The sequence below is a fragment of the Sylvia atricapilla genome, chromosome 1, assembly GCF_009819655.1.
Source record: "Sylvia atricapilla isolate bSylAtr1 chromosome 1, bSylAtr1.pri, whole genome shotgun sequence".
In the NCBI taxonomy this organism is placed as follows: Eukaryota; Metazoa; Chordata; class Aves; order Passeriformes; family Sylviidae; genus Sylvia; species Sylvia atricapilla.
The window spans coordinates 16276113-16294668 of record NC_089140.1 but is presented as its reverse complement, the minus strand read 5'-3'; the positions used below and the strand labels follow the sequence as shown (position 1 = coordinate 16294668).

At 45.3% G+C, this 18556-nt stretch overlaps 1 protein-coding gene across 1 annotated transcript; it reads right to left on the bottom strand.

Moving 5' to 3' along the window:
- Window positions 1–2086: 2086 nt before the first annotated feature.
- On the bottom strand, window positions 2087–7460 carry LOC136359258 (patched domain-containing protein 3-like). Its single transcript, XM_066315720.1, has 4 exons — window positions 6729–7460; window positions 6374–6495; window positions 5828–5973; window positions 2087–3841 (listed from the first exon to the last, which is right to left on the bottom strand). The coding sequence occupies exons 1-4, from the start codon at window positions 7458–7460 to the stop codon at window positions 2241–2243; spliced, it is 2601 nt and encodes an 866-aa protein (XP_066171817.1). The 3' UTR covers window positions 2087–2240.
- Window positions 7461–18556: the final 11096 nt, after the last annotated feature.

Below are 18556 nucleotides of genomic sequence, written 5' to 3'. Positions count from 1 at the left end.
CAATAGGATACCCTGGGAAACTGCTCAGGGACAAGGGGGCAGAACAGAGGATGCCTATCACAACTGCAAGAGCTAGTGATCCCTACGTGCAAGAAATCAGGCATGGAATGCAAGAGATTGGCATGGCCAAGTTGGGACCTGCTGGTCAAAATAAAGGGCAAAAAGCAATTCATAGACACTGCAAGCAGTGCCACCTATCCTGGAAAAGAATATAGACAAGCAGTCTGGTTGTGGAGGGATGGGTTTAGGAATGTCAAGGCACAGCTGGAGCTGAACTTGGCAGGGGATGCAAAGAGTAACAAGAATGGCTTCTACAGGTACGCTAGCCAGAGAAGGAAGGTCTAAGAAAGTGTACTTGCCTTCTTAACCAAGACCAGCAAACTGGTCACAAAGGACAAGGAGAAGGCTGAGATACTCAACCCTCTTTTTGCCTGTCTTGAAAGGCAGCCTCTCTTCCCACACCTCTTTACTGGGTGGACTGCAAGATGGGGCTGTGGGAGCAAAGTCCATTCCACTCTAAGAGAAGAGATTAATGACCACTTGAGGAACCTGAGCACACATGTATCTATGGGACCTGACGAGATGCATCCCAGAGCTCTGAAGAAACTGGTTGATGTAGTTGCCAAGCCACTTTCTATGCTATTCAAGAAGCTGTGGCAGGTGACTGGAGAAAGGGAAACACTGAACCCATCTACAAAAAGGGTAGAAACATCATGGTCCTCACCATGGCCTGCAGAGGAATCTTGGCTCCAGTGCTTGGAGCACCTCCTCCCCTTTTTCCACTGACCTTGGTGCTGCCATGCTGTTTTCCCTCACATGTCCTCACCTCCTCCTCTTCTCTGACTAGAAGAAAAGCTGTTGTAACCACTGCCAACAAGTACCACCATTTCAAAGATTCCTGCAGGATCCTACAGTGCTGAGGTTGATCTTGTCTAGGTTCCTTGCTGGGATTTGCCTGCCATGCTTTCACCACCAGCCATGCGGTGAACTATTTTGTTTCTATCCTTTTTATAGAAACTATTCTACGACTCTGTGAAAGAGAAGGGTCCTGCTCTGTTTACTGGGTCTCATGAAACTGGCCAGATGTCCACAGGGAACAGAGGCAGATCCTGGCTTTGTCATGCTTACTCAGTCTCAGAAGAAACCCACAACAGCAACAGATTTGGACTGAATGATTTAGTAAGCTCTACACCAATTTTTCCAGAATTGCAAACACTGGTCATCATAATTTATTTTATTTCCAATAGGTAGTTCATGATACTGGCAACAAATTATGAATTGATCAGGATTGACTTCACCTACTGACTTGTCCCCACAGGTTAGAAAATCACCTCATATATTCTTAGTTACTACTCAATGAAAGTTCTTCTGCTCTATCAACGCATCATAGGATGGGCTGTCACTGGTGAACACAGTGTAATTTATGGGTTTACAGTTTTAGGACTGATCTGCTTAAACTTGGGTTTCTTTTTCACTTTGTCTCAAATAAGGGTGTGATTCTCTCCAGTGAATCCTTGCCTTGTCATACCATGGCACAGCATCTCCCAGGGTGGTTGTCAGGAGGTCCATGCAAATCCAATAATCCTTGCAAACTGCAACCAACAAAAGCTCCACACAAACTTCTTAAGGGTACCAGATATTCAGCATTAGCTAGAAAATGGGACACCAAGAAAAGGCTTTGAATAGAAAATGGGAGTCAGCTTGTCTTCTCCAAGGGTTTCTTGTGCTGCATTAGTAACCCAAGCACATTTTGTCTCCTGAAGGCTTATGAGTTATTGCAGTCTGAGACAGTTCTGTCCTCTTGTAATTTTGCTGTAAAACATCCTGATTTGAGCCTCTTGGGCAAAAACAGTCCTCCAACTCAGTGTTGGGATGAGTTACAACATCAAGGCAAATGGAGGAAATACAGTCCAGTGAGAGTTACTCCTCCCTGCTATGAACATATAACATAGTCCATTAACCTGATGCAATGGTCAGTGTTTGTAAAAATTTTAATGTACTTGGTAAAAAAGTCACACAAAAAAAGATAATTAACATTAAGGTGGTAGTCGAACATACACAAAGGTAAAAAATGCAAATTCAATCTGTACAGTCTGTTGTTATTTTTCTTGCCAGGCTTTCCTGAAGCCTTTGTTACCCTGATTTATTTATTCTTTTGTTTTGCATGTATTATATTCCCTGACAGTCACCGCATTTGAACCTATACATAGTAAATATATAAAATCTTATATTTAAATTATTCATGGACAGTCCTTATCATTTCTAAACCTATGCTCTAACTTTTTAGACATGGTATTGTGTGGTGAACTGCCAAAGTTTCCAAAAAATGTTAAAAAGACCGGAATAAAAGCAAGACCATGAAGAGCCCCAAACAAAATTACAAGGAACATGATCTTGAAGAATGTCCTGAAGATGTAGGTGTTGGCTGCAGCCAGGACAACTACTCCTAATATTGTAGAAACTGCACCTTGTAGTACTGGGTAACCCAGCAGGGACAGAGCTTCAATTGCCCTTTTATTGGCTGAGGACTCTCCACTCGTAACAAAGGCATAGGAAATATGAGCAGAAAAATCCACTGAAAAGCCAATGCAAATGACCAGGTTGATCATGGATATGGAATCCAGATTGACACTCCAGAATGTCATGAAACCAGCAACGCCAACTATAACAGAGGCTATAGCAAAAGTCACCCACAGGCAGCACAGCGGGTTGGGAATGAGCAGAAGGGAGACAACGAGCATGGCCCCGGCAGCAACCACAACGTTCTGGACAGTGTTCTGCACTATCACCAGGTACTGGTCGTAGTAGATGAAGGCTGCGTGATACACCTGCAGTGGAATGCTGCACTGCTTGGCTGCCTCTCTTAACTGATTGACCAGATTTTTCTCATCCACTGCTGATGTCACGTTCACTGTCTGGACGAAGAAACGTGAAGCTTCTATTTCATCCTGAGTCCTGTTTATGTCCCACTCAAAACTGGGAACGATTTCAAACAGTGTATTTAAGCCACTTAAGAAGTCAGTCTTACTGTTTATATTTATTGAAACCCTTTGGGCAAGTTCTGTGTATACTCTCAGCCATGATTCTGAGTAGTTCTTATCTACATAGGAAATGTTCTCTAAACTCTGTGCACAGCTCTCAATGCCAAGACGCACTGACTCATTCCAGTATTCTACACTCTCAGTAATGACAACCATGACCCTGGGTCCATATGTGGAGAAGTATTTCTCATCATCATCATAGTATGGAATAACGTAGGAGTCATCACTTGCCAGATTTCGGAGATCAATGCCCTCCCTGATCTGAGTACACCCATAAATGCTGCCACCCAAATATGCTCCGTACAGCAACACCATGAGCAGCTTGACCCATTTGTTCGTAACAAAAGGGCCGTAATACTTTTTAAAGAATATGCTCATTGGATGCTCACCTTCTGGCTGAGATGGCTGCCTAGAACAGCTGCCAATACAGCAAGCATTGTACAAGCAGGAGTTCTCAGCCTCATCTTTACCTACATCCACACGCATACAAGTCAGCCAGTGTCGGTTCCCTTGCTCCCTTTTGTGATTTAATACCAGAACTGCCCCAAAGAAGGTCATGGTATATACATAGCAGAAGACAAAAGCTGTGCCTGTATAGAGGCAAAAAGACCTCACGGATGGAAAAGCAGTCCAGGTGCCAATGAAGAAGGCCAAAACATCCGTGAGAGTGGTGATGGTCACAGAAAGCGCTGCCTCTGCGTAAGTCTCAGCCAGCAGAGATTTAACATTGGATTTCTCTTTCTTCCTTAAACTTTGTTCCCAGGAAGCAATCATGATGAACATGTCATCAACGCCAACCCCTGCAAAGGAGAGACTGTTAACGCTGCACTGCAAATGGCAGCTTCCACCCAAGAAAACAACAATATTGATCACATTTCATTCCACATAAAATCTTGAAAAATTATGTTGGGCTACTAACACTGTTCTAGTGCTAATGCAAGTTACAAGAGAATGAGGAAAACAGATCCTTTGTGTGTGTAGCTGAATGTATTACCTTCCAGCACCTCCTGGTGGCCTGATGGGTTGTTGGCCCCTCACTGACTCTGCTGAAGGACTGAGCACACCTCCTATATCTCTGACAAGTGTCTTGTAGCTGATGTCCACGTGTCCCCTGATGCAGATGACACAGATTTCAAAGCATCACATATTCTGATGCTCAACTATTCCTGGAAGCATCCCTCATTGTCTCTAGAATCTTTTCTTCAGCACTGCAGCAACTTGGAACAATAATTTCTGGTTCTGCCTTCAGAAGGCAGGAAGAGCAGTTGCTACCATATGGGAGAAGAGTGCTTCCAGTTTTCCACTGCCCTACTTTTTTTATGCTCTTTACCCTCCACTTCTCTCCAGTTTATCTTCCAGCACTTATTCACAATTTGTTATTCATTTTTGTTCACATTCATACTGATGCACTCACAAATATTATGGGCTGGGTCCCTGGAAAAACCCACCAGGACGACTGGATCCTGGCTTTGGGTTTTTTGCTAAGATGCCACAGTAAGTGAACTGAAGTTCAGAAATGAAGGGCCAATGGGCTTCTCTCACCTCTGCTAACTCTCAAGATTATTATCTCACACCTTTCACTATTTTGCCAAGTTGTCAAGGGCTCTTCTATTCACTGAAAATTAATCACACAAGAGGGAAAGCAAGGCTGCGCCAACAGTGGAGTGAGATTTAGCCAAGCACAGAAGGAGAGATGAAATCATGTTAAAACAACCTAATCACCTGCTACCTGAACTGGCAGTTGCCAGTAAACGTGCAAAGATGAAATAGGCAGCAAGTCAAAAGGTACTACTGGATGGCAGTGAGCCTGGCTGCTTCAGAAACCAAGCAGCCTTCAAAACAAATCCTCTGATGTACTGAGTTTGTTTGCTTTAATGCAAGGAAGTCAGAAGGCTGTGTGTTATTTCTGACGATCAGAAGAGACTAGCTTAAACCCTTTCCCAAGGATACAAAAGGGTCTTTTTGATAGTCAGAGCCACTGCAACTGATGAGCAAACAAAAGTAAATAAAAATGCATTGGAATTTTGCAGAAAACAAAAAAACAATGCCAGCCCAAAGGAACATTTGCATTGGACGGCTTAGGATGATGCACAACCTCTGTCAACCTGGGAGCTCCATGTGTTTACCTTAGCACGAGACCAAGCCCAAGAAAACTTCAGATGAATGTATCATATAGGAGACCAGTAAGGATTTTAAAAGCAGTCATTTGTTTGCAGCATCATTATCTAACAGTATTTGGAAAGTTCAGCACTGGCTGGTAAGCACTCTGTGTAACAAGGATGCAATGATATCAACTTCCTTAGGTTTTTGGGGGAGCTGCTTGCACAAATGGTGCACCTCTTCAGTTGTGCAGCTGAACGACACTGGTTAGTACACAGATGTTATATTGCAGAGGATTAACCATCTGGCCACATTTCCAGGGACGCTACAACAATGCCAAGAGTGCTAACATGCCACTCTCTCTTTTACAGTCTTCCTGCTGTAGCAGTGGATCTAGCTCAGGCCTTGTCTCCTGGGAAAAGCTGCCCTTGCACCAGAACCCATCACCCACAGTCCCACTGTGGGCACACTGAGCTGAGGTCAGCTGAGCTGAGCTGGGCTGAGCTGAGGGACTTGCCCACCTGTAGGTGCTCTGAGGGGGCTGCACCTCTGGGTATCTCCTCCACCCATTTCAGGAGAAAATGTTATATTGTCTGACTTTCACATCATAAAAGACTGACACCATTAGGTTGTTTTAACATCACTCTGATCTTTGTATCTCAATACAACTCACTTTTTCTACTTACCCAGAATCAGGAATGGTGCATTTGCTACAGTGACCACAAACGGCACTCCACAGAAGAGCATCAATCCAAAGCCACTTAATACAGCTAAGCCAGAAGAAAGCACTCCACAGCATGCAAGCCAGATATTATTTCTTATACAGTTCAGTCTGAAAATATTTCAAGGAATATCAGTTATTTGTCAAATATTTCACAGACAGTATCCTATCTGAAGAGAACACCTGATGAATGATGTTATGAGAGATTCCAGCAGCCAGAACTGGACAAGGTTAATTTCTCTAGCAGGTGAGCATTCAAGTCGGTCATGTCTCCACTGAACATTTGTACAGGTATTCGTCTGGTACTTACCACAAACCCCGTCTAAGCAGCTGGGAAATACACACAGATAGAGAAGAAAAGGCAAAGAAATACATTTTCCCTCTGATTAAATGTCACCAGAAGTCTGCAGCTTCAAGAGCACCTTCACTCGGCAAGAGCAGAAACCAGCTGAGGAAGGTAAAGAAGAGCAAAGATCACAGCTCGTTCAGCCACAGCTTCGAGACACTTTACCTTAGGCAAGAGACGACTGCAAAGGTTATTGTCAGGAAATATGTTACGGAGAAGAGCGGGATCACACTGCTGGTATTTCCTTCAAACTCCTCTTGTCTGGACAGCGAGGTAAAGTAAGTCACCTGCCGTAAAACAACGATCAAGAAACGCTCAAGCGCTTTTCCTCCTCTTCTTGGTCTTTGTACACACGCACAGGGCAAGGCCAAACATCCCGTTGCAGAGGAGCATTGCCCCGGCCCTCGCAGCCCGCCCGCCTTCTCCCGCCACCGTCTCCTTTCCTTTCCATTCCGCGGCGGGGCTGCCCGGACGCTTCGGGCTCGGCGGCTCCGCACGGCCGAACCCGCCCCAGCGTTACCTGAATGGAGCTGAGGCGCAAGTCCGCCACTTTGGACGAGATGTCCCGCAGGAAGCGCTCCAGCCACCGCCGGCTGTCCTGCGCCTCGGGGCCGTCCTCCCGCAGGTAATACACCAGCTTCAGGGCCCGCGCCCCGAGCAGCCGCCCGCCCTCCGTCTCCACGCCGCCCAGCGCGGTCCCCAGGAAGACGCCGTCGTTGAGGGGGAAGCTGATGTTCTCCAAGTCGGGCCGTCCCGCATCGCCCAGCCGCGACAGCAGCGGGTTGGGGCTGTCGCAGCCGTGGGCGGTGCGGGCGCAGAGCCGCTCGTACTCGGCGTCGTGCACGGTGGCGTTCAGCCGCCGCACCTCCGCCCACGCCGCCGGCTCCAGGACCGAGGTGCCGCCCGTCGCCACGGCGATGAGCGCGGCGTAGGCGCCCTCGGTGGGCAGCCGCTGGGCGGAGAAGCGCTGCGAGTCGTTGGTGGGGAAGCGGCGGCGCACGAAATCGCGCTCGGCCTTGGCGGGCCCCCAGGTCGGCGTGAACTGCTCCTCGATGTCGTTCGCCTCCCGCCGCGGCAGGAAGAGGAAGCCGGCGCCCAGCCCGCCCGACAGCAGCAGCGGCAGCAGCACGAAGGGCCAGGGGCAGGCGGCCACCGCTCTCGCCAGCCCTTCGAAGAGCCGGCGCAGCGGCCGCTCCACGCAGTTGGTGTTGCGGCAGGAGCAGCGCTCGGCGGGGTCCCGCGGCCCCGCCATGGGCCAGGCGGGCACGGGCTGCCGGCCGCAGCTCCTGCCGCGGGCGCGTCCCACGCCGGGCCCGACGGTGCGGTCTGTGCCGGCGCCGGAGGAGAGGAGAGGGACAGGAGAGGAGTTCAAAGCCGCCCTTTGCCCTTCGGGGCCGGGGAGTTTTCAGAGGTGGGCGCGGCCGGGGCCCTCCCTTGCCGCGGCTCACGGGCTCCCCGGGACGGGCAGGAGGGCTGTCCAGGCTCCGCGCTCTGCCCTCCGCCGAGCCCCTCTCCCCCGTTTCGGGTACCCGTGTCCGACTGTTTCCTGACCCCTCATTTACCGTAGCCCGCAAAAAGTTACTTTTTCTGTGCATAGTGAGCTGAACAAACTCACTGCGGAGTCAGGTGTGTGCTGGGCCTGTTACCAGGGGAAGTCAGGTACAGCAGGAGGAAAGACTGTCATGCACAGTTGTCTGATGAAAGCTCACATGTAGTGGACAGTGGGTATTTCAACTAAATTTGGGATCTAGTGCCTTGAACTCCCTGTAGTAAACAGAATTTAATGTGATCCTTGGGTATATGAACAGAGAACAAGCCCAGGGAAGAGACTTCCACTGTATCTAATGGAATCAGTAAAACCAGTGTTACAATATTAAATACAGAACTAGCTTCCATGTTGAAAGAAGGAGGCTGCAAAATTAAGAAGTGAGAGGTGAGCTGTAGTGGTCCTGAGCTGGACACTATTGCCTATTGAAGAGTAAAGGAAATCACATGGCAGTGAGCCTGTGCTGCATGCTCAGCGTGGCCCTCACACCAGTCTGTGCTTGCAGGATAGCCTCAGCCAGCCCATGGTACCAGAGGAGCCTGCAAGGCATCTCCCGTTTGGAACCAGTGATGGGAAAACCTAGACTTCTGTTTCTTGTTTTCTCCAAATCTGCTGCAGCTGTTACTTCACCGCTAAAGATTACTGTTCTGTCTGAGAGCAAAACACAGACAGTGGTGATGTATGTTTTGCAGTGTTTGCTTTTTCAGCATACAGGGGAGTGACAGCAGAAGTAAAAGACTTTGAAACAAGCATTAGCGATTCCAGTTGGCAAGTCACAAGAATATCACTGGTGTGATGTGCCAGAGCTTTATGCAGTAGCAAGGATGGAAAGGATCTTTCCAAGTCCAAAACCTACCCTGCAGCCTGCTGTTTTTGACACTGGTAAGTGGCAGTGGTTTGAGTGGCTTCTGGCTGAGAAGAACATTAAGCTCAGATATGGCAGTGCTAGTCAGATGTCCAGATAATTAGCTAATACCTAACAGGCATGCACTTCTCCTTGCCTTTGAAAGAAGCATCTCCTCTCCTCTCCCCTCCCTCTCCTGCCAGTACTTACAAAGAAAAGCTGTAAGTATTTCTTCTCTCCCATCTAGGGAATACAGGATTGGCACCTGTGAGTGTAAAATAGCCAGGCAGGCTCTGAGCAAGGTTATATATCTCCTGCTGCACTCAGCACCTAGGGCAGATTGGATCCTGGCAATTACCTTTTCCCTGTGCACAGGCATTCTGAGACAGGTGTGTCAGCTCTGAATTTCTCTCTGGGACACCGGCACTTTATAGCACTTTAAAGCTATTTTCTGTAGTTCCTAACTTGTCAAAATCTAAGTGTTAATTAGCATGACTACAGTGATAGCTTCTCCCATGTCCAGTTCCCAATTTCTTTGACTAGATTGACACTACGTTAAGAGTAAGAGCTGTTTACATAGGGTAAATTTGTCAAGAGAAAAAGGGGTAAGCTACTTGATGTCATGTAGACATTTAGGTCTTAAAGAGTTACCCAGTTGAAAAAGATAGCCTTTCTTATACAGAGATAACCAGGGAGAAGAATAGATGTGTGGCTGGGAATAAAATACAGGGACAAATCTATCCATAGCCAGACACCAAGAAGATTTCTGGGAAAACCTGGCCTTAGACCATGTTGTGGAGGATTCACTGACATTGCAATAGACATGAAGAGATAGTGTCCAGCTGTTAAAAACATCCATGAAGTGTTAAATGACTTTAAGCCCAACAAGGAAGAAAATAAAATTTAACCACTTGTCCAAGCCAGTTTCTTTCTGGCTCCTCAGGAGCTTGAGACAAACTCTGGTAATGATCAAGAGGCAGGAACTGGCCTAGTGGCAGGAGCTATCCATTCAGGCTACCCATTACACTGGCCTCAGGTGGTGCCCTTAGGTTAGCTCTGAGACTTGGGAATCTCACCTATGGGATGGGAAGATTGCTCCTCCAACTCTCAATTCAGAATGTACCTGAAGAAAGATGTATATGCCAGTCTTTTCTGAGAACCTGGATTCTTGTCCTTATTCCCTGGCCTATTCATGCTTTTGGTATTGAATTTCTGAAGGATAAAATCTGAAATGCTTCTTGGGGCAGAAGCATTGCCCCATGGGTAAATACTCACAGGGCAAAATTTGTCTTTCCCAGTGCTAAAGAAATGGTGAAAAGGAAAATTGATACAGGTATCTAACGTGCCTAGAAGACAGCTGGGACGTATAAGTGGTGGCTCACCTTTAAGCAGATTGTACTTGCATCTTTGCAAGGTTTATGGGGACTCAGCAATACAATCAATTAATTTCTAATATCCCCAGTGGCCTCATCTCTAGGTGGTATCAGAATGTACCTAACACAGGTACATTGTCCACTTCAAGACCACATAAACCAGTGAGGGTAGTAAACACCAAGCAAAAGGAGAAAGAAGTCCAGGGCAGGAGGAGAAGGGGAGAGGTCCTCACTGGACGGAAAGAGGGAGGAGACACCTGGGCAGGGGCTGGAGCCAAGGGAGCAGGGACTGAGGCATGCAGCCCTGAGGAGCTGTGTCCTGGTGTGTGCTGGCCCCAGTCAGCTGAGCATGGCCTGGGCTGAGGAGCAGAAAGGGTAGCGGGAGGAAGAGGTGTCTAAAGGGAAGCAAGATTTTTTTTTCTCAGGGTTGGTTGGGGTTTTTTTCAGTCTCCCTTGATGCCAGAACCTGTATTTAATAGGTTGTGAATTAGCAAATAAATTAATAGAAATTTCCCTGGAGTAAATTTTTTGCCTGTAACACTATCTTGCTGGAATTTTCCTTGATACAATTTGTGACAGTTGGTCCTTGTTTTCTCCCAGGACAAGGATGCTTGCATTGATGAATTCTCAGGTGGCTTATTTCTGCCTTGCTTTTGAAATGCCAGAAAAGAGGGACATTTCCTAGTGCACCAGGCTGTCATTGGAAAGTGCTTTGCCAATTGTGTGAGATACACTGGACACTGGAATAAAAAGCAAAATTACTGTCATCAGGAAGACTTGTATCCCATTTCTTCCATCATAATGCAGCATCAAGCATACCTGTGCCATTTATGAAGGAAATTTCACTCAGATGATCTTTACAATGCCCACCATAGCATCTAACAAAGACAGGTTGTCCCCTTCCCTTCCCTTCCCTTCCCTTCCCTTCCCTTCCCTTCCCTTCCCTTCCCTTCCCTTCCCTTCCCTTCCCTTCCCTTCCCTTCCCTTCCCTTCCCTTCCCTTCCCTTCCCTTCCCTTCCCTTCCCTTCCCTTCCCTTCCCTTCCCTTCCCTTCCCTTCCCTTCCCTTCCCTTCCTTCCCTTCCCTTCCCTTCCCTTCCCTTCCCTTCCCTTCCCTTCCCTTCCCTTCCCTTCCCTTCCCTTCCCTTCCCTTCCCTTCCCTTCCCTTCCCTTCCCTTCCCTTCCCTTCCCTTCCCTTCCCTTCCCTTCCCTTCCCTTCCCTTCCCTTCCCTTCCCTTCCCTTCCCATCCATCCCATCCCATGAGGCAGAGGTACTCTGTGGGCTGCTTAGCTACTGCTGTGTTTGCATGCCTGGCTAAACAATAGGACTTTGTTACCTGTGCCAGGCAGTGACAGCCTGTGGTCCTGAGGTTGCCTGACCACAGATGACATGGGAAATGCAGCACCTCAAAGCCCTGTGTCTAAAGGGAGCAGTTTAATTGTCAAGCTGGGGGCTGCCAGTGGGAGATGTGTGTGTGCCCTCTGTGCCTTCACCAGCCAGCGTGCAAGAAAGGATCACTTGTCCCTTGGCTTCAGGAAAATGCCCACAAAGGAATGATAGGGTGGGCAGGTGATGGGGGCAGCAGAATGGGAGGTGAATTCCTGGTTTCCTCTCGGGTGGCTGGTCTGTCTAGAATATAAGATTCCAAAGAACCCCCAGAAGTTATTCTGGCACCAGGACCCAGAACTAACAGGTGTTTATTCATGTTGAGGAGCTGCTTTTCCTTTCCTCTGTGAGTGCACAGTGACACTGTGAAATTGTCACATGCTGGGTGCTGGCAGGATGGGTGACTTCTCTGCTGCATGATGAGACTGTGTTCATTTGATTTCTCATTTTTGTTTTTGGGAAGAATAAAGGTACCTAAATGTTTTAACTGTCTGGGTGATACTGTGGATAGAAACTGTCTGTTTCAATTGAACATTATCGTGATGAACAGAATTTCAGCTTATCAGTGTAGCATACCAGAAAGGCAAGGTGAGCTGCAGTATTTTATTACTTTAATTCTGGGGAATGTTTCTTTCCAAGAAACTGCCTCAAAGAAAACTTCCTGACTCCACAGTGATTTCATAATCATGAGGTTTCCTAAGAAGACTGCATAAAACCCTGGAACATGATGACATGATGTAACATGAACATCATTCTACTGAAGAATCTAATCAACTTTTGTATTTTTACATCCTTATAGAGAGTCCATAACATTTCACTTTTCTCAATGTACATGAAGGATTTCCCAACTTGCTTCCATGAGAACTGCAAAAGGTTTGCTTCTTCGGTCAGTTGTTATTACAAAGGAGCAAAGGAGTATGTTAGTTTTGAAGTCTGCCTTTTTTTTTTTTTTGTTTTGTTTTGTTTTGTTTTGTTTTGTTTTGTTTTGTTTTCTTTCATATATGTTTATAAGCTTCCTCATAAAATGGTCTGGCAGGTCTCAGAGATCTTCAGGAACTGTAAACACATTATTATGGAGAAAAACCACAGAGTAGAACCACAGTGCCTCTCTTTTACTCCTGCTTTGATCAAGCAATGTCTGCTTGAAATTTTTTGGTAGCTTTTATTTTAAACACTACTTTATTATTTTAAATACGTATATCAGAGAATACTGATCTGAACATGAACTGAATTTTGATTTGTTAGAGCTCAGAGACACTGTTATGGGTTCAGGAGGATGCCCATACACACAAAAAAACCCTCAAGATGCACTCAGAATTGCAAAAGAAAATTAATTTTATTAGTCATGATAGCAATTAATACATACCAACCCCTGGATTCTGGAGAAGCCACTGAGCAGCAGAAGGAGATGGAGCATGGCTTCTGAGAGGAAGGGCTAGGAAGGTAGCCCACTTTCAGGGCATCCCCTGGATGAAAATAGTGTTCATCATGTCTTCCTCTCCCCTCCACCTCAGGACCACACCTCATATCTCCTCCTCAGGAGTAGCCATTTTCAAATATCATTTCACATGGGCCAGCAGGTGAGATAAAGTGATAACAGCCCATGATAACACTTCCATGTGCTGCTAACAACAGCTTTTTTGTGTATCACTTCCCTTTCTCAGGATGAATCACACCAGGTGACTGACACATAGTTTAATTCCAGCTAATAAACTCTTTTACATTATCTTGTCCATGTGCACAATAGTGGGTCAGACATAGCAGGCTTTAAATAGATCTTTGGACTCTGATGAATACACAAGAAGGATATCTCTGGGGATAATGTGAGCATCTGTTCTTTTATCTGAGGAGAGGATGACCTTTCAAATCGCTCCCCATTTTCTTTACTGGAAGGAAATCTTTTACTTCCTTGTCAGGCAAATTTTTTGGCAAACAAACAACTAATTCTGCTCTGTGTTTCTGTACCAAAGGGATATCAGAGAAGTTATCTCCATGTCGAGTTAATCCAATCTCTCCTGGCACATGCTGCTTTATTATGGGTGTGCCTGTTAGAATAATACCTTCTTCTGTTGCTATTGCAAACATGGAAGTCTGCTTGTCTTGCTCTAACTATGCCTGTATATTTTTATCAGTGTGTCGTTTTCATTTTGTGAGCCAGAATGTTGGCAGAGGTGTTGCTAACTGGGTAACTTGCTTTACGTATAATATAGCAGAACTCTCTTGAGAATTTCTGCTTTTCCTAGAATGCTGACGTGTCAGATGGAGACTTCATGTCCTTAGACAAAGATCTTTCTGATCTCTTAGTTTTGACAGCCACATTAAATATTACTTCTTATAAACGAACCAGAGTGCATCATGATCCCACTTTGGTCTTTCCCTGGTACCTTAATTTTTCTTCACCCTTTTCTTTATCCTTGCTGGTCATGTGAATATGGTCCAGGGAAATCACTCCTCTTCAGTTAGCAGTGATCTCAGATTACTAATTGTGAAACAGAGATGTAATGTAAAGGAAGTTGCCTTCCTTTCCATTTACCTATCTTGGATAGGAATTATCCTCTAACTAAAAGAGTGTTTTTCCTTCCTCCTTTCCCAGGACATTCCTCAAATATTCTTTGTGTCCACTTGGAGTGGGAATGCAGTGACTACCTGCACCCAGCCCTCTTCACAGCTTGTTACCAATGAGTGTTTGAGATCACTTGAAAAATCACTGGCAAGAGTATCAGTGAAAGCTAGATTTAATAATAAGTGACAGCACAACAAAGTTCATTGGCAAGGCTCACTCTACTACTTAGAGGACAGTCAAGGCACACTGAGGAAAAAACCAGCAACAAAATAGAGTCAATCAAAACAGAAATGAACTGAGAAATATGTGTGTTTGTGTGTATGTGCTTATGGGTGTGTGTGTTTAGTTGCATATGGAAAGGAATGGAAAGGGCAAGCAAGGTTAAAAAAATACAACCTAAAGCTTAACAGCACTCAAATTTAACAGTTCTTAACTTATAACTTAACCTCAACAATTTAGCAGAGAATAGCACTTAACAGCATTTAACTTAGCTTATAACTTAAACTTACTTGCAGGCCTAACTTACATAGATATTTAAGGTACTTAAACATCTAAGAGAGCAGCATTTCTCCCAGATTTGCTATAATATATGTGTACATGTGTATACTGTACCTGTTGAAGGTACCTGTCGAAAATTCCCCTTGAAGGTAGTGAAATACTCACTTTGGATGCTTTTGCATCTCCTCAATGGGTGAAGAGTTGAGCCTTGAGGAGTCTGGCCCAGGATTTGTTGTTGTTCAGTGATCCTCCAAGTACAGCAGACCTCAGAGTTTGCCGGCTCTGAGAGGCCCTGGTCAGATGGAGGTCACTGGTTGCAGCCCACTGCAGCCCAAAGAGCTCAAAAGGACTCATTTTGGACCACTGTTTGTAGGGTCACAAGAAAGTGGGGTTTAGTCAGAACGTTTCATCCTTGCCACACTTTGAGCTGACACACTTTCTTTGGAAGTGTGAGAACAGGGACATTATGCCATTGAGGCAAGGAAAATAGTTTCCAAGGCTGTTCATGAAAAAAACTGGAGCTAATTAGAAAACAGCAGTTCCTGGGAGCAGACAGTGTTTCTCATAAGATCAAGAGAAGCTGAGCCCAGGTTCTGTTCATCAAGGCCAAGACCTAATGAGCATTTCTGAGATCTCTGTGTGGCCTGAAAAAGGGCAGGCATGCACCACCACAGTGATCCATTGCCTTTGTTGACCAAACCTCCATTAACTGTTTAGGCACTTGGATGCTCATCTCTGATATAAGTAGATCTTTACACAGTCACCATCTAGAGTGGGTGAGCAGTTCTAGGTAAAGAGGCTTCAATTTATGTGTGCAGATTTATTTGAACCCCCCTCACAGTTCTCGTGCCTGTCTGCCACTTCCATAATCTGTTTAGAAGAATAATGTCTTCTAAAGGAGTAATATGACAGTAAAGCAAAAATTCATCAGTCCAGATTCTTCTGGGTCATTCTAAGTTTATAGGATGATAAAACCGAGATTTTAGGGAGAGGCAAATTGCCAGGAACTATTTCACATCCCTTGGCTGTCACACGCATTATTGTGAATGGGCTGAGTTTAAAACAAACCAAATAAACTGAGGAGCAACAAACAAACAAACTCATTCTGCCTGAATAGGGAGGACTGTTAATTGATGTGGAACAGAACCTCAACAGGCAGGCAGGCCAACTCTGTGGACAATGTGCTTACCAGCAGTATACTGCCATTTCTATTTTGAAGGTTCTAAGGGGGGTTTTTGATTCTCCTCCTTTTTTTGGGGGGGGGTGGGGGGGGGGTGGGGCAGGGAAGGTTTGGGGGTTTTTTGTTGCTGGTTTTTTGATCATGCAGGAAAGTATGCAGATGGCAAAGATTAGATTATGATCCTGTATAGGTTAATTTTTTGTGAAATAGGGTAAAGAAGTGCCATTTCATTTGACTCTGAGCTGCTTCTACAGCTTTCATCATCAATCATTAATGGTTTGAACTTATTTCAGTATAATAAGGAAGCGCAAATCAACTATGTTTTCAGGGGCTGTTTTATTTACATGACTTCCTTATAAAGCCAGTGTAATTAAGGTCATAGGCAGTTATAAGTTTAGTATATTTTCCACTTAACTGTATAAACACTAAATGTTATGACTGTATTTTACCTTCAAAAATAAACTGTTTTTAGATAGGCCAGACCTAGATCATTCAGGCATTATATATGGTTTCTTAGTGGTTTTGGAACACAACAGGGATAGTCCTTGTCCTCAGTCTAGCCTCTGTCACACTCATAACCATGTCTTGCTTCAGAAGCAGCCTTCCCCACACACTGGGAGGGAAAATAGCCAAGGAACTTATGTGTCTGTGGAAAGCCATAGGCTTTTTTCTTTTATGGGGTGTACTATATAGAAAAATGCTGGTATGAGATGAAGTCTGAGCCATAAGAAGATTCATGTTTATAAGCAGTGCCAAAAGTCAGACTTCCAGAACTGCTGCATCTCTTGCTTGAAACCCCCTCAGGGTGACTGCCGAGCTACACATACAAAGAGGGAGGCACCAAGATCTTCCCCTTTACTATTTGTCTCAAGGCTGCATGCAGGTTTTACTTACCCCTCTTGTTTCTGTCCAGAGGTCCAAATGGTCTGTGGCAGATCTCTGTGCTGTCAGGCTGAATTAGACTTGTGACCATCTGGGGTTGGTCATTGCTGAGAAATGCTTGTAGAGTCAAGTGCTTGTGTTTCTCACTGTCCTCTTAAGGGTTGTTCGGCAGTGGGAAAGAGGCAGGGAGGGGACACAGCTGGGACACATTGCTGGACCTTGCACTAACAAACCAGCAGGGAGAGGTTGAAGATGTAAAGTTTGGGGACAGCCTTCACTGTAGAAACCATGAGATGATGGAATTCAGGATCTTGCATGGAGGAAGCAAGGCATTAAGCAGAACTGGATCCCTAAAGTATTGGAAAGTTAACTTTGATCTCTTCAAAGACCTATTAAGGGGAATCCCACGGCTTAGGGCTTTTAAACAGAAGGGCTTCCACAAGTACCACAGCATCAAAAGGGAGATTGTGGACAATGTTGGGTCACTGCTGAATCAGAAGGGTGTTCTGGTGACAGAAGACACAGAGAAGGCAGAATTGCTGAAAGCCTTCTTTTGCTCAGTCTTTACTGCTGAGAATGGCCCTCAGGAGTCCCAGAACTTGGAGGTGAGAGAAGCCTGGAGAAAGTAAGACTTCCCCTTGGTCTTAGAGGGTGTTGAGATCCGGTTATTAAAACTATTAGGTTATTAAAACTCCCCAAATTAGGGTGTGAATGAGACTGTGAGGTGAGAGTACATAGTGATGCAGGGTCCCCAGGCAGGGGCAAAGGAGCACTGCTTTATTCCAAAACTCTGGCCTTTTTAAACAATTAGCCAGTTATCAGATACATAGTTTTTAGTCATAACAAACATAATTCAACCAATCACCCTACACCATGATGTGAAGATGGAATGGTTACATAGCTTGTTTTTCTACCTCGAATTCAGCTGAGTCACTTTCCCATAGCCCTTTTCTGCTTAGCCAAAGTAGCAGGCCTGATCCATGAATTTACAAGGTCTTCCCTTTGTAAGATTTTGCCTATATGCAACATATGCAACATGAATTTCTCATATATACCTATATGAGACCGTATGCTAAAGTCAACAATATGGGTTTTATTTGATACTAAATATGAGAAAGAAAGAGAGAGAGAGAGAGAGAGAGAGAGAGAGAGAGAGAGACAAAGGAGTAGATAAGAGGTGGGGGGACAGAAAGTGACAGAGACAGAATAAAGAAAATATCACCATTTGTGGATCACAACGATGTTCCATTGATCCACTCCAGCTGTTCTTCTTGGCGGTGAAGGTGCTCCCCAAAAGCGTAGAATCTGATGGGTTAATATACACTCAGGCTAGGTAGGAAGACCCAGCAACCTCCCCTGGGGGCAGGGGGGCATTGCCATTGTCTCCTACAACAGGCTCTGGATTTGTTGCATCACCCTGGGGAGCACTTCGGGGAATCTTTGATGGATTAAGGCACCCCCCTCACCTGCCTCTCCCTTGAATATCCTGTGGATGTGGACTGTGGGCTTGAGGGTTCCACAGCCGGCCCAGTTTGTGTAAGGGAGGACAAATGTTTGCTGCCTCTGACTAGAGGTTACCCCTGAAACCTCCTTCCCCACGCATTTTGGGGGACAGTCTGTGTAAACCTGGCTTCTGTGGGCTGTGGTCTACCCCACCCCAAACCCAGCCAGGGAAGAATCTCAGCACAGCTGCAGAGTTTGTTTCTCATTCTTTTCCTTGTTTCCTTGCAATAGATGCAAAAGATAAATTCCCTTTATCTAATCTCAGCAGTTTGATTTTCAGTCCAAGGTTCCAGTCAGATATTCTTTAGGGAGGGATGGGCTTCAATGGCTTCTTTATCACTTTTGCTATAATGAGGAAAACATTTTATCAGTGTTTGAGGGATGAACTATTTTAGTCTCTAATATACACCCTGTGAATCAAACTTATTACTTATGTAATAAGTAATTTATTACAATGAGTAAATTACTTATTTCTGATTACATAAGTAATAATAAACATTATAACATTCATAAAGCATTATAATAATAATAAACATAAATAACATTACTTATTACTTATTGTAATAAAGGGTTC

Bases quoted from the DNA above. Each gene is read 5' to 3' on its own strand.
- LOC136359258 (XM_066315720.1), bottom strand. From the start codon at position 7,460: ATGGCGGGGCCGCGGGACCCCGCCGAGCGCTGCTCCTGCCGCAACACC. The intron at 6,496-6,728 runs GTAACGCTGGGG...GTTTTACGGCAG, and splicing joins TGCGCCTCAGCTCCATTCAG to GTGACTTACTTTACCTCGCT. The intron at 5,974-6,373 runs GTAAAGTGTCTC...AAATATTTTCAG, and splicing joins GCAGTCGTCTCTTGCCTAAG to ACTGAACTGTATAAGAAATA.